This window comes from Heterocephalus glaber, unplaced genomic scaffold (assembly GCF_053883595.1).
Source record: "Heterocephalus glaber isolate CG9 unplaced genomic scaffold, H.glaber_assembly_v1.0 deba00000281, whole genome shotgun sequence".
In the NCBI taxonomy this organism is placed as follows: domain Eukaryota; kingdom Metazoa; phylum Chordata; class Mammalia; order Rodentia; family Bathyergidae; genus Heterocephalus; species Heterocephalus glaber.
Genome location: NW_028258139.1, coordinates 7,404,800 through 7,419,213, shown reverse-complemented (window position 1 = coordinate 7,419,213; position 14,414 = coordinate 7,404,800). Strand labels below are relative to the sequence as shown.

At 36.5% G+C, this 14,414-nt stretch overlaps 1 protein-coding gene across 7 annotated transcripts in view; it reads right to left on the bottom strand.

Annotated features, from left to right (window-relative positions):
* The window catches only part of Prkdc (protein kinase, DNA-activated, catalytic subunit), a 166,097-nt gene that overhangs the window by 43,435 nt on the left and 108,248 nt on the right, over window positions 1-14,414 (bottom strand). For all 7 annotated transcript variants that reach the window (XM_021249006.2, XM_021248991.2, XM_021248992.2 and 4 more), the window contains 6 exons: window positions 13,951-14,082; window positions 9,868-10,047; window positions 6,101-6,306; window positions 2,538-2,676; window positions 1,372-1,560; window positions 628-852 (listed from right to left, as the gene is read on the bottom strand). In XM_021249006.2, the coding sequence (XP_021104665.2) occupies window positions 628-852; window positions 1,372-1,560; window positions 2,538-2,676; window positions 6,101-6,306; window positions 9,868-10,047; window positions 13,951-14,082 (1,071 nt within the window). The remainder of the gene's footprint in view (window positions 1-627; window positions 853-1,371; window positions 1,561-2,537; window positions 2,677-6,100; window positions 6,307-9,867; window positions 10,048-13,950; window positions 14,083-14,414) is intronic.

Here is a 14,414-nt window from a genome sequence, read left to right as displayed (position 1 = left end):
TCAAGCACAGCCTGGGTAATTTAGTGAGACCCTTTCTCAAAATAAAAAGTTTTACAAAGGCTGGGGATCCGGTTCAGTGTGAAGGCCTTCAGTTCAATCTCTAATATTGTCAAGAAATAAAAAACAAATAAAATGAAATAAATTAAAAACTTCAAAAATGGAACTTTTTAAAAACAGGAAAGTGATTTAAAAAGAAATAAAAGCTGGGCATGGTGGCACACAGCTATAATCCTAGCACTTGTGAGGCCGAGGCAGGAGGATTGCTGTGAGTTAGAGGCCAGCCTGGGGTACACAGCAAGATCCTGTCTCAAAAACCAAAATAAATAAATAAATAAACTTAAAAAATAAAAAGAAAGAAATGACGACAAAGGACAAGTGAAGAACAATATAAGAAGAAACTGGAAGAATAGAAAGGAAACGTGGTATATAAACAGTAAATAAAAATTTCGCTTGGTGATTTTTTTCATTTATTTATGGCTTTAAAAACTACTATAAAAGTGGTATGTTTCATGGCTAGAGTAATAATTTAGTGGCTGAGCACTTGCTTAGTATGTGCGAGGTACTGGGTATTATCCACAGCACAACAGACACCAAAAAGTCTACTTCAGATAGATCTATCACTATTACCTGTAGAAAAATCTGAATGCCCTTTTCAACATAATACTTGGCCCTGTCAAGATCATCCTGCAAGACGTAGAGAAGACTCAGCTCCTGGCTGTACTGCAGCTCTGTGAGCACCTGCTGCAGCTCCCTGCGCATGGCCTCGTCCATGAATGACAGCAGGGACTGGTTGCCCTCGCCTCGAAGCAGGAGCTTCAACTTGCTGCGGATCATGTATGGTAGATATGTCTCCTGAGGAACATAAAGATCTTGTAATTTCAGAACATCCATCTGAATGTCCATTTTATAATATTCTTTAGGATTTTATGCATCATTTCATAACCCAAAATACTGAGGAAAAATGTTCTGTAGAAAAAGGGATTTACTTTTAGTGGAAGGTAACCTTGATCCAGGCCTTTACAGCACAGTGAAGGCAGTGGTGGGGTGGGAAGGGCAGGAGGCCTCCAGTATGCGGCCAGTGATGCACAGTGAAATCTCACAGCACAAGAGACAACAGAAAATATTCTTCTATGTGGTCCTACTAGGGATGCTAATACTTATTTTAAAATATAACCCATTTATTTCAAAAGGGTTAGCTACAAGTAATACAAGACTTAATAACACTATGGAGCTTCCTGGAGGAGTCAGGTAAATATCCAAGTGCTTCACAACTACTGCCTTCTTTCGGGGGGAAAAATTAGATAATTACATTAAGTAGGAAATATCTGAATCTAAAACACTTATTTCAGTGACCTAAATAATTCTACTCACTTGATAAAATGGTTCACTCCACATTTTACTTAAATCTGGAGGGTTCTCACTGTCTACACTGGCTGTAGAACAGTACTCTAGTGACTTCCACTCAGAGAGGTGGTTGTAGCAGTCGAGAGATGCTAGTTCCCAAAAGTCCTTCTCAGCTTCTGTGGGCTCACCATCTACCCACTCTTGTTTATTGAGAGCCTGCCAAAGAAGAGTTAGCAGGATTATTTTACAAAGTGGAAAGAATACAAATCAAAATATGTTTTTTAAAAAGGGAATAGAGTATAACAACCCTAATGAAGACAGTAATTTTTTTTTTTAATACTGACAAACACTGGAGTTGAGTTTAATAATGCACTATTTTGCATAATTCTTTCACATGGTTGTATTTTTATTTTGGCTTCTTTTTCCCCCATTAAGTTTATTGGTACCTTTTAGGTATAAACTACAGTTACATTCATCATCGGGATCTTGTACCATTACATGAGTCTCTTGGTAAAGACAGTAACTTTTTAGGTTTACGGTAAGGCAAAAGAAAAGCGAGAATATTCAGAGTAACAGTAAGTAAAAGAAAAAAACAAAAGGAATTTTATAATAATAAATGAATATACAAAGTCTAACCAGGAGCAAGCCATTTCTTGGAGAAATTTACCAGTGAAGCCAATTAGTAAACCTGAAGACTGAATGTCCCATAATTTGGTTTAAGACTGTGGGTTATTTACTACACAAGTAATTAGAATAAAAATTAAAATACAGGATATCTGCAGAAATTGCAAAGGATTTAAAACTATGATTGTTTCAAGAGTCTCATAGGCCACGGACCCTGAAGTTCAACATCTATACTTAGATAACTGCTGGGAACTCGAAACACAAAATGTCATCTCAAATTCTTCTTTACTTCTTCATAAATTTTTTACTTATTGAAGGAAAACAATCCTCAAATAGAAATTATAAAATCATAGCAGACATAGACATAACATGGGACAGTTTAAGAGTACTTGGAAATTTATGAAATGCTTTCTTTTATTCAGTGTTTTCTTAAGAGTAAGAAATAAATAATTATTTCACGTGGTTATTAGAAAACCATATAGGCTATTATTAATCTTTAAGAAATAAAGATTATTTTCATGCAGAGAACCAAGTGTTTAAACAATATATTTGCTAGAGACTGATTTTACCTCATTATACTGCTTAGCAGCTTCAGAATAATCGCTTCTGGCTTCTGCTAGTAATGCATTCTGAGTAACTTGCTTTGTTCCTATCTCATTGCTAAAAATACCACGGAGGACATCATATTCTCCAATTGATCTATACAATCTATAAAACAACCAAAATGGCCCAATCAGTGAACACTCATTATTTTAAAAGTATTTACCCCAATGAAATGATATTAAAGATGCCACACATTATATTAACTAAAGACATAAAGTTTTTATTTTGCTAAAGTATAAAATTTTAAATTTTAAAAATTATCCTTAGGCTTTACTACTTTACCCATACAGAAGAAATTAATGTGCATTTAAAACAAAATATGAAAATATTAAAAGATCATAATGTATAAACTGTCTCATTAAATCGCTTCGGAAGATGACCCACTGAAATTCTTTTTTTTAATTAATTTTATTGGTACATTTTAGGTGTACAATATAATGACATTCAACATTGGAAATTTGTACCTTTACATAACCTATCTTGGTTCTTATTTTTTCTCCATTCCCCTGCTCTCCCTTCAACCCCTTCCCTTATTTACAAAAACTTTGTTTTCATTTTCTCATATTAATTCCATTCCCTTCTTTCCTTTCCCCAATCCTTCCCACTTCCCCTTCCCCTTTGGACCTTTCCTTCCTATTTCACAATATCAATTATGCCTTTTGATCCTTATTTACACTTTCAGTTTCTCACACCAGAGAAACTATTCAATATTTACACATGTGTGTCCTATTTATTTCACTTAAGAGTATCGCCTCAATGTGCATCCATTTAGCTATAAATGTCTCTAATTTCTCATTCTTTATGGCTGAGTAGTACTCCATTTCATAAAAAAACAGATTTTCTTTATCCAGTCTCCAGTTGATGGGTAACTGGGCTGTTTCCAAGTTTTAGCTATTACAAACTGTGCTCATATATGTGCACACATATTGCTGTGTTATGATTTTTCAAATTCTTTTGGGAAGATACCCAGTTGCATGTGAACTAGCTCAAAGAATCAACAAGTGGTATCTCTTCTTATTAAAAAGCTTCTGCACAGCAAGAGAAACCACCAACAGAGTTTGGGAAAAAATTTTTACCAGCTGTTCCTCAGATAAAGGTCTACTATCTAGCATATATAAAGAACTTAAAAAAAAAAAATCAGACCTCCCAAATTTAAAGACCCAATCCAAAAATGGGCATTTGAAATGAACAGACATTTCTCAGACAAAGAAGTAGAAATAGCAAATAAACATAGGAAAAAAATGTTTACCATCACTAGTCATTTGAGAGATGCAAATGAAAACAATACTGAGATTCCACCTCACCCCAGAAAAAATGGCTGCTATTGTGCAACTGACCAATAACAAATGCTGGTGGGGCTGTGGGGAAAAAGGAACCCAGATCCACTGTTGGTGGGAGTGTAGACTGGTGAAACTACTGTGGAAATCAGTATGGAGATACCTCAAAGAACTAGGATTTGAGGTCCCATTTGACCCACTGAAATTCTTGCCTAGCACTAAAAAACTCAGAAGCAAATAAACAACTCTCATCACAGGATATCTTTTAAAAATCCATGTTCCGTATCAATTCCAAAGCCAAGTAACTTCCTTGTAGCCATATATTTGCTAGAACATCCATTACTTCTTCACCTTAACAAAAATCTGGCTTGACCTTATCAAGTATCCTCCTCCACAAAATTATCAAATTAGTTGTGTCCTCCTCCAGAAAATTAGCAAATTAGTTTATTAAGTCTCCTTCCTTCCTTCCAGAAAATTCTTTCGCATCTTCAAATCTCAACCCAAATGTCATCTCTTTCTAGAATTGCAGTTTTCTGATGAGCCAGCCAAGGATTATTTCCTCCTCAGTTCTCCTTGCCTTTCAGTTCCCTTCCTGGATAATAAATCCGTAGTTCCATTAAAAGGGCTCTACAGGGCCGGGGATTTAGCTCAGTGGTTCTGGTGCCTGCCTCGCAAGTGCAAGGTCCTGAGTTCGATCCCCAGAACCAAAAAAAAAAAAAAAAAAAAAAGGAAAAGGACTCTGCAGAATTTGTGAGCCCATGGATTCCAAATTTAGATAAAAATCTGATAGATATGGCTCTGTTATTGCCCTGATCCTAGGTCAAAAGTGACAAACCAGAGGTAGGATACACAGGTGGGAAGTAGAACAGTCAAGAGCTGAGGAGAAGAGAACAGACACTTTCCATAAACACAGAAAAGAGATTTCTGGGAACACCCTGCCCTGGTCCCTAGGCACCTGGATTATGTTCATTAGAACATAGTCAATATGATGACCACAGTAGCAATAAAAGGCTAAATTAGGTTCATTATACTATCTGCAAGGAATGCAAAAATACTACACACAAATATGTGAGCAAGTATTTAATAAAGTTAGAAACAAATGTGTAAAGTTTAAGCCTTTAGAAGGTGGGCATGGTGTCATATGCCTGTAATCCGGGCACTTGGGAGGCTAAGGCAGGAGGATGGCTGCAAGTGTGAGCCCACCATGGGCTACATAGTGAGTTCGAAGTCAGCCTGAATGACATAGTGAGACCCTGCCCCCCCCATCAAAACCAAAACCAAAAGTTTTAGCCATTACCTAGCAACCATTTGCCTAGCAATCAGTCATGATAGGGGTTTCTCATTTCCTGAAACTACATATAGGAGAAGGTTCTTGCTGGTCACTTGTACATCTGAATCACTGAGATAAAATGGTTCCTGGGTAAAATCCAATCAACTATGAGGCACTCTGAATTACCCTGGCACTATGTTATTCTCTCTTAGTACCCACCTCATTTTATTTCATATTCTGGATAATTGTGCATAAAAGTCATACATTTCCTGAATTTTGTGAGTTAGATCATTGTCTAAATTATTTCAGTTTCCCCAGTGCCTGGCACAATCATGGTACTCAAAGAAAGATAGGAATTGACTATTGAGCAAAAAGGGTAAGGATTCCCTTCCCTTTACTTTTATTATATTTTTCCACAGAACTTAAAAAATTTAAAAATCACTTTAAAACTATTCAAATTAAATTTTAACTGTGACCTAATAGGAATAGGCTTTTATAAGATAAAACCATAGTAAGAGAAAAATCAGACATAATCCACAATGGCAAACTACAAAATTGAATTTGTTTTCCCCAAATAAAGTAATTGGATTAAACTGTTTCTAAAAGTTTGAGTCCTGTTGAAAATAATAAATCATCCTCTTCAGTTTAGCAAAGCTGGAAAAAACATAAAATACTAGGAACTATAATTTATAACCACACACTACAGGAAGCTGAACTTGGGGGATAATACTATGTTCAAACAACTGTATTCTGAAAGAAATAAGCACATTTAAGTAACATTATTTTTCCTTGAGCAACATGTTCCTCCAATGGCAACTATTCTTGACTTATAAAATGGTGCTCAGTCTAAACAATTAAAAAAATTTTACAAAAGTGTTGCCATCAACTTTATTGGTTAATTTCCTGCCAAAAGAAGTTACGTTTTCTCTACATTGCTTTGGTGGATTTCACTGTTCTCCCGAATGGCTCCTCACAAGCTTACTTAGCAAGTTCCATCCACCGGAGGATGTCAGGAGGGAGACAGGTCTTGCCCCGGACTCGTTTGGTGGGTAGCTCTGGAGGTGCCAGGTGGAGCAGGGCTTCTTCGAGCAGGCGGATGCCACCAGGCTGCTGCAGACTCGCCAGACTGCCAGTTCGGACAGCGGTCGGATGGAGGCTCAGCAAGTCTGGGTGTTGGCAACTGATCTCCTGTGAAACCACAAACACATGTAGCTGTTTAGCATATGGTACTTAGACCATGTCCTCAGAAGTGATTAATTCATTTTTACCAAACATAAAAGAAAGTTTTGACATAGTTATATCACCAAAGGCTTCTTTCTCTGCATAATTCTATTAAGAAATTTCCCTTTAATATTCAATTTGCTCAAAGGAGGAAATGATCATTTATTTTTATATTTCTAACCCAGGAATTAACTTAAAACTAGAAAAACACTGGCAAAATATGAGGACTGAAGATGTAAAGATGTGGGTGTGTATACAAGCAGATATATATATACTCTCCCTATATATCTAAATAACAATTGCAATTTCCAGGAATATTTAGCCTGACTTGCTAAAAATAGCAGATGAAATAAAAGATTTCATATTCAACCTCCCAAAAGGGGGTGCATTCATCTCCCTCTTAAGTCTACACAACCCACTTTCTTCCATCCAGGAGCTATTAGTAATATTTGAATAAAGGAGTCAGGAATTATTATAATGACTTCACTTTGTAAGTCTGTATTTGAGAGTATTATAAACATCAAAAAACATGAACAGTGTGACATCACTTTCACTGAAACAGCCTGCATGTGCACAAGGTTCTGTGCACAAACTAGAAGGATGGCCTGGACACATGTGCACTGGCCCACCTGCTCCCCTCACAGCTGTGCCACATACCAGCTGTGGCCATGGAAGAAAGTAAACTCTCCAAAGTAATCAAACAAAAATGTCTGTCACCCTTACAAAGAAAGAAAATCCAAATAAAATCGTATTTCAACTAACAATGTAGGAAAGGCTTTGTCTTAGTTGAAATGTGAGATTTTGAGGCAACCCCAATTTAAAGAGGAAAACTCACAAGAAAACACAATTTTTTTTTTACCCCAGTGCCTTCACACTGAGTTACCTACATCCCAGCCCTTTTCATATTTATTTATGTTTTAATTTTGAGACAGGGTCTCCATTAAGTCACTAAGTTTCCCAGGCTAGGTTTCAAGTTGGAATCCTCTTGGCTCAGGCTCTCAGAGTGCTGGGACTGAAGTTTTGCACTACCATGCCTGGCTCAAAACATCTTTATGTAAATATATCCCTAATTTTTAAGTAATTCTTATTCTATAATTACTTATGGACTATCTTCTAGGCTTCAGGTACTGTAGTAAGCAGTGTTATTCATGATGGCATGAAATTGAAGATTTGTTCATCCTATGTGCCAGACAGTAGTCTTTGTAAAACTATTTTTATTATAATATTTGAGAAAAGAGGGCAACATACACATAAAACTAGCAGGATATTTGACATTTTATGAAACTAATGCATCAATGTTTGGCTTGATGGAAGTGGTTGCAATTCTTAGTTCTCAAGATGCTCATCAGATATTTGTGATATGATTTTACTCTTCATGTGCTTCAAAGTTGTGCACAAATGTGGATACTGCCAAAAACGATGACATGAATAAGTCATGTCCATGAAGCAAGGGATATTTGTACCTCAGAAGACAGGTCTTATAAAACTCTAACGGTGATGATCAAATTTTTCTTTGAGTTGAATTAATGAAACTCTATACATTCCATCTGAAAATTTGCAGGTAATATATTTATGTTGACTGAGAAGGGAGTTGCAAATATACTACAAAAATGATGATTTTGGGGAAATTTTGAAACCTATTTTCAAATTCCCATATCAAAATGGAAAGCAAGAATGTTTATTTTCGCTGTTCATAGGACTGTGTAGCCAATGTACCAAAATGCATAAAATTATTTGTCATAGCATTAGCTTGTCATCATTTAGGTTTTTCTGTACCGGGGATCGAACTCAGGACCTTGTGCTTGTGAGGCAGGCACCACTGAGCTAAATTCCTGGTCCAATTTAAATTTTATTTTGAAGGTTGTTATGGTTTGAAACATATCACAGATTAAGTTGATTTTCACCTTGAAGATACATGTTTAATTCATTTAAATTAGTCAAACTCATCAAAAAATGCTAAATCTGAAGCCACTTTTCATATTCAAGTTCTGGCACAATTTTTCCTTTTGATTCCATAATTAATTTGATTTCACTTTGTAAATAATAAAATATTTTCAGCATTTTACCTCTAACCACCTTACTTCAGAAAAGTTAAGTGATGTTCCCATAATCTGTACCTTTTTTGGTGGGGTGCAGCACTTGAGGGTCAAACCAAGGGCCTTTGCATTGAGCTATACCTAATGATTTTTTTTTTTTTTGGAGTCACTGTCTTGATGTCACTAAACTGCACAGGCTGCAATCCTTCTGCTTCAATCTCCCAGAGTGCTTGAATTATGGGCATCACCACACCTGCCTAGCACTTATACTTTCAAGGAACTCCTAGTGATGATTCAATCCCTTAGATCTAATGAAATTCACAGCTTTGATGACTATTTGTATGATATTACCTATTAAAGCTTTGATGCATAATTTTTTTTTTCTTTTGGCAGAACCAAGGATCAAACTCCAGAGCTTGTGCTTGCCAGGCAGGCACAGTGCCACTGAGCTACATTCCTGGCCCTTCGTGCATAAATTTTTAAATGTATAATACAGTGGTATTTCATCAAACGTGAACTACCAGCAGCAAATGCACTGTCTTCTGTTAGCTTTATAAGTCCAACCATCACTAGGGCACCACAAGTAGCTATACCAGACAGGTTGACAAAGAAAACTACCTTAACATACTTTTTACTATTTCACACAAAGAGATTCTGAGTTGTATTTTTAAAAATGGCACAAAGAAGCCATTTCTTCAATGACATTATATTTGTTACCAATATTTCTAATAAAAATGGCAAGTTCAACCATAAGCATTATCTACTACTACAGCATAAAATTTGAAACTAGTAGCTTTACTCTCCAAATCTTTTTCAATCGATTTTTCTATTTCTTCAAATTGTTTGGCTATAGTCTGGTGAGATAACTGACTTTAGAAGAATCCATTATTTTATCAGGACCAATATCATCTATAAAGGCACATACATCTGCCATGATCAAGAAGCCATCTATTTACTTGCTTCTTTATGACCCTACACTATTTTAATATTTCTGTGTTACTCAAGTACTGTGGCACACTGCTATCTAATGTCCCTTCTGTGCGTGTCTGTGGACTCTTTATTACACATGGAGAATGCAAGTTCTGGGAGAAAAGAGATTTTGCCTCTTCATAGTTGTGGCCCCATCACTTAGATCAACACCTCAGGAGGCAGGAAAGAATTTGGTGAAATTCTACATATGGAAAAATAACTAAACAAAATGAGTGTTTTATCAAAACACTAAACGCACTAACATATTACAAAATAAAACACTTCTACTAAGTTTAATTTTGGATTATTCTGTTATATATACGTTAGGGTTTGTTTTGGAAAAAAAAGTCAAATAAATTACACGTGCCCACTTGAGAAGAGGTAACCCAAACAATACATCCACTCTGTTATACCTTGTACCCATCAAGAGTTTCAACTCAGGAAACAAAGTGATGATGACATTAACCACATGATGACAAAAGCAGACAATGTGTGCTTCTGGAGAATGTGTACAGACTCTTACCTGGATGCAAGACACAAAAGGTGGAAAGAACAAAAAAGTGGTGTTAAGAAAACGATTGAAGTCTTCGAGCAACTTTTGAATGATGTTGTTTTTTTCAGACACTGTTTTAAATCTATCTATTTCTTTGAGTATCCCAGAAAACAAGCTGCTAAAGAGCTGTTTTGCAATTAATGGGTCTCTCTGTAAAAAATTCAAAACAAAGACAAATTAGGATCTGAAATAAAAATGCTGTAACTCACCATTTCTATCAGAGCTTTACTTGACCATACAGATGGTTGCAAACACATCCATTACACATCTACATTCTGCTTAGGGAGTTTTAAGGGGTATTTCACAAGGGGAATATTTGGAATTTAACCAAATGTATGGCTTGATATATGCTATGAAAGCACAGACCTTCAACAGAGTGATGAACTTAAAAGTTGCTCTGATCAATATGTAACCACATAGCTTATCTCTTGAGTTGAATCTGTTACCCCAATTCCTCACCTTTAAACTGGGGTCAACAGAACAAGCTTCAGAGCTGAGGTGAAGACTAGCCACAATAACGTACTTCAAGTGTTTGGTGAGGTGCTTAGAAGAACCTGGAGACTAGACTGGATTCTTAGGTATTATCCCTGCACAGCCATCATAAATAAAACTTAGAATAATTAAGTGATGAGTTTAAATAAAATGCCAATTTAAATTTTTGAAGTTCCAGCACAACCATTTAACTGTTAAACCTATCAAACCCTATGTTTCAGTTCTATCTAATAGCATATTGCCTGTTTATTGCTTTAACCTCCATACACTCCATAAGAACATTAGCCTTCATTTGTGTTTATAACACTGGTACTAAAAACAGTTCCTGGTATACACTACTATACTTGTTTAATAAAGGCATGCATACATGAATAAATAAAAACCAAGTTACCTTGTTTGATAAAAACTATGAATAAGACATACAAAACTGATTTATCCTTTATTGTTTATTAATTTAAGTAATGTATTTGTCTTGCTATAGTTATATTGTTACTACAGTAAATGAAATTTTAGAAAATATGGCCTAAAGACGTGGTAAGACCCTGTCTCAAAATAATAATTAAAAAAAGAGGGCCAAAGATGTAGCTTACTCTAAAGACCTTGAGTGCAATCCCAGATACTGCAAACCAAACCAACCAACCAACAAACAAAAAATCCTGAGTTGAGCCAGGGATTTAGCTCAGTGGTTCAGCTGCCTACCTTGCAAGTGCAAGGTGCTAAGTTCTATCCCCAGTACCAAAAAAAAAAAAATCCTGAGTAACTAAATTAAATATCATCCATAATTAAAGCACACAAAGATAATCACTGCCACCTTTTGACTAGTTTTTCACTTACCTGCACATTTTTTTATTTGGTATTGGTTGTCTGATAACCTGTTCTTTTGGTTTTGTTTTTTTTGGGTACCGGGGATTAAACTCAGGTCCTTGCGCTTGCAAGACAGGTGGCGGAACCACTGAGCTAAATCCCCAGCCCTGATAACCTGGTCTTTTCATTTAACACATGGTTGGTAGGTTTCCATGTGTACAGCCACTGCCTAAGTGCTATATGCAAATTCCTTCCTGTTCAAAGAGTCTTAAACGCTTACTCTGGTAAGACAACTGCAGAAGTGATAAAGTATCATCCTCAACATCAGGCAGCTGCTGGTGAGCATATCCTGTGATGGCTGGTTTACATGATCCCCTTTACTTCACACAGGCAAAGCTTGCAAAGAAGAAAGACAGCCCCAGGAAGGCTAGAGGGCCTCGTCTGTCTTGCCCACTGCTGTATTCTAGCACTTAACAGCAGTCACTGGCATATAGGAGGCACCCCACAATGAATATTTGTTAAATGAATAAATTACTGATATTAGAAATATCAGGCAAAGTGTCTCTTTAAAGAATAGAAAAAATGTGTAGTATTGCTTTTTCAAAACAACATGTAACGGGGCAGGGATTTAGCTCAGTGGTTTCACCGCCTGCTGCGCAAGTGCAAGGACCCAAGTTTGATCCCCAGTACCAAAAAAAACCAAAAACCAAAAAACAAAAAATAAAAACCCAACATGTATCATCTTTATTTTTTCCAAGCACAAATGAGATAAACTAACTTAGATATAGGCCTCCTATTATTCAGAGATTTGCTAATTTGTCCCCATCTTGACACATGATTGATCTCTCCAACATAGACAAGGCTCTCTGGACAGTAAGGGTTTATATCACTGTGAAGCAGCAATGTTGAGTCACCAGGGAACTAGAGAACTGGGGAATAATAAGAGTACAGAAAGACAGGAGTCTGGCCAGGCATGATGGCTTATGAATGTAATCCCAGCTACTTTGGATCCTAAGGCAGAAAGATCAAAAGTTCGGGGCTTGTCTGGTCCACTTAGCAAGACTTTGTCTCAAAAAAAAAAAAAAAAAAAAATATATATATATATATATAAAAATATATATATATAAATATATATATATATAAAAATATATATATATAAATATATATATATAAAAATATATATATATATATACAGGCCCCCAACCCCCCAGTATGGGGGAGCAAACTCAGGACCTTGTACTTGCCTGGCAGGCACCTTGCCACATTGGCCACTCAAAAAAATTTTTTAAAGGGCCAGAGGTGGTTTAGTAGTTGAATGCTTGTCCAGCATGTGCCAGGTGAGGGAGAGGGAAAGAGGGGAAGAGGGGGAGAGGGGGAGAGGGGGAGAGGGGGAGGGGGGGAGGGAGGGAGAGAGGGGGAGAGGGAGGGAGGGGGGAGGGAGGGAGAGAGAGGGAGAGGGAGGGAGAGAGGGAGGGAGGGAGGGGGAGGGAGGGAGGGAGGGAGGGAGAGAGAGAGAGAGAGAGAGAGAGAGAGAGAGAGAGAGATCCACATCCAGTGAGAACTTTGGCTTTTGCTATGTTGTCCTTTGTGATCATCTTTAACCTTTGTCTAGGATGCATCTAATCACTACCTCAATGTTGCAAGATTTTGGGAGGATCTAAAATGAGAATGAGAAGGCACTTTGTGAGAAAAGAGATAAATTATGATGAGGTACAAGAATCTGTACATGAGATGAGGCGCACATGCATATCCACATGACTGCAGGGGAAATGATAACCCTGAACGAGATCTGTATTGTAGTAATGCTGCTGTACCAGTATCAATGCCTAGGTCTTAATGTTGTGCCACAGTCATGTAAGATGTTTCCACTGGGGTAAGCTGATGATGGGTTCATGTACTATATACTATTTTTACAAATTCTTGTCAATCTCTAATCAGAGAAAACAAAAAGCTTAAAAGGCAAAACATAATAAAAGGCTAAGCAGATGTAATCTATGATTATAATCAATATTAGGAGTGGAAACAAGTACAATATAAGGGGTTATAATTTAGCAGATGGCATAATGAGAGAGATATATATGTGTATATATAACTTGTTTTTAAAAATCATTTCAATAAAAGTTAAGAGTCTTTTTTTTTTTTTTTTTTTGGTACCAGGGACTGAACTCGGGTCCTTCTGCTTACGAGGCAGGTGGCAGAACCACTGAGCTAAATCCCTGACCCAAAAGTTAAAGAGTCTTAATCAGACCTTTGGAGTAAGAACCAGTCAGAAAAATGCATTCCCTCCTAATGCTCTATTTTCTAATCCCGTTACTAAATAAATCACAAAAGAATACTGACCTCACTGATAAACTGTTACTTCACTGATACTCTCAAAGCATTTTATATACAACGATTTAAGTGGCTTATTAGCACTTTAAAGTTTATAATGATTTTTTATACAATATTTCATTCTGACATTATTGAATGAGAAAAATAGGTCTTAACTCTCTGTTTTTAGATGGTGACTCTGTCATTCAGCACTTTAGCTGACCTGACATGGACATCTAGCTTAAGGGCTCAGTTCTAGATAACACTAAGTCAGGAACTAGGAAATGGCAGAGCTGGATATAGAACAGTCTTTAATACAAGTCTACTGTTTAGGACCTTGTTTATGATAGTGTGGCCTTAATCATTTTTTCTTATAAAGAGTAGACCTCTAGAGCTGCAAATACAGCTTTTAACCTTTGAAAAGAAAACACAGCAATTAGGGAGGACCTGGGCCACAGCCTGCAAAGGGGTGATCAGGCTGCTGTACTGGATCTGGATGTCAGGAAGGTCTCCATGACGGTAACTTCTATACAAAATGATCTGTGCGTCTTGCTTCATTTTCAACTCACTCTTGATCTCCTATAATCACCAGAACCAACAATGACACATTAGAATTCTTATTTACGAAAATCAGATTGTATAAGATATGAAACTGCCAGAATCTACCTTTAACATAAAGGTGAAGTGATGGTTAATTTTTATTCACTGGTTAGTCACTGTGACTTATCAGTCTACAGTAAATGATAAATCCACAATAAAATTATAATGGCAGATGAGCAATGAAAGGGTTTTAAAAATATCCATTAAAAAATAATCTGAATATTCACAAAATAAGAAAATTTGATTTGAAATTTTTTGAAAACATATATCAGAGAGCTGTAGTTTCTTTTGAATTCCCATAAGAGTAAGCC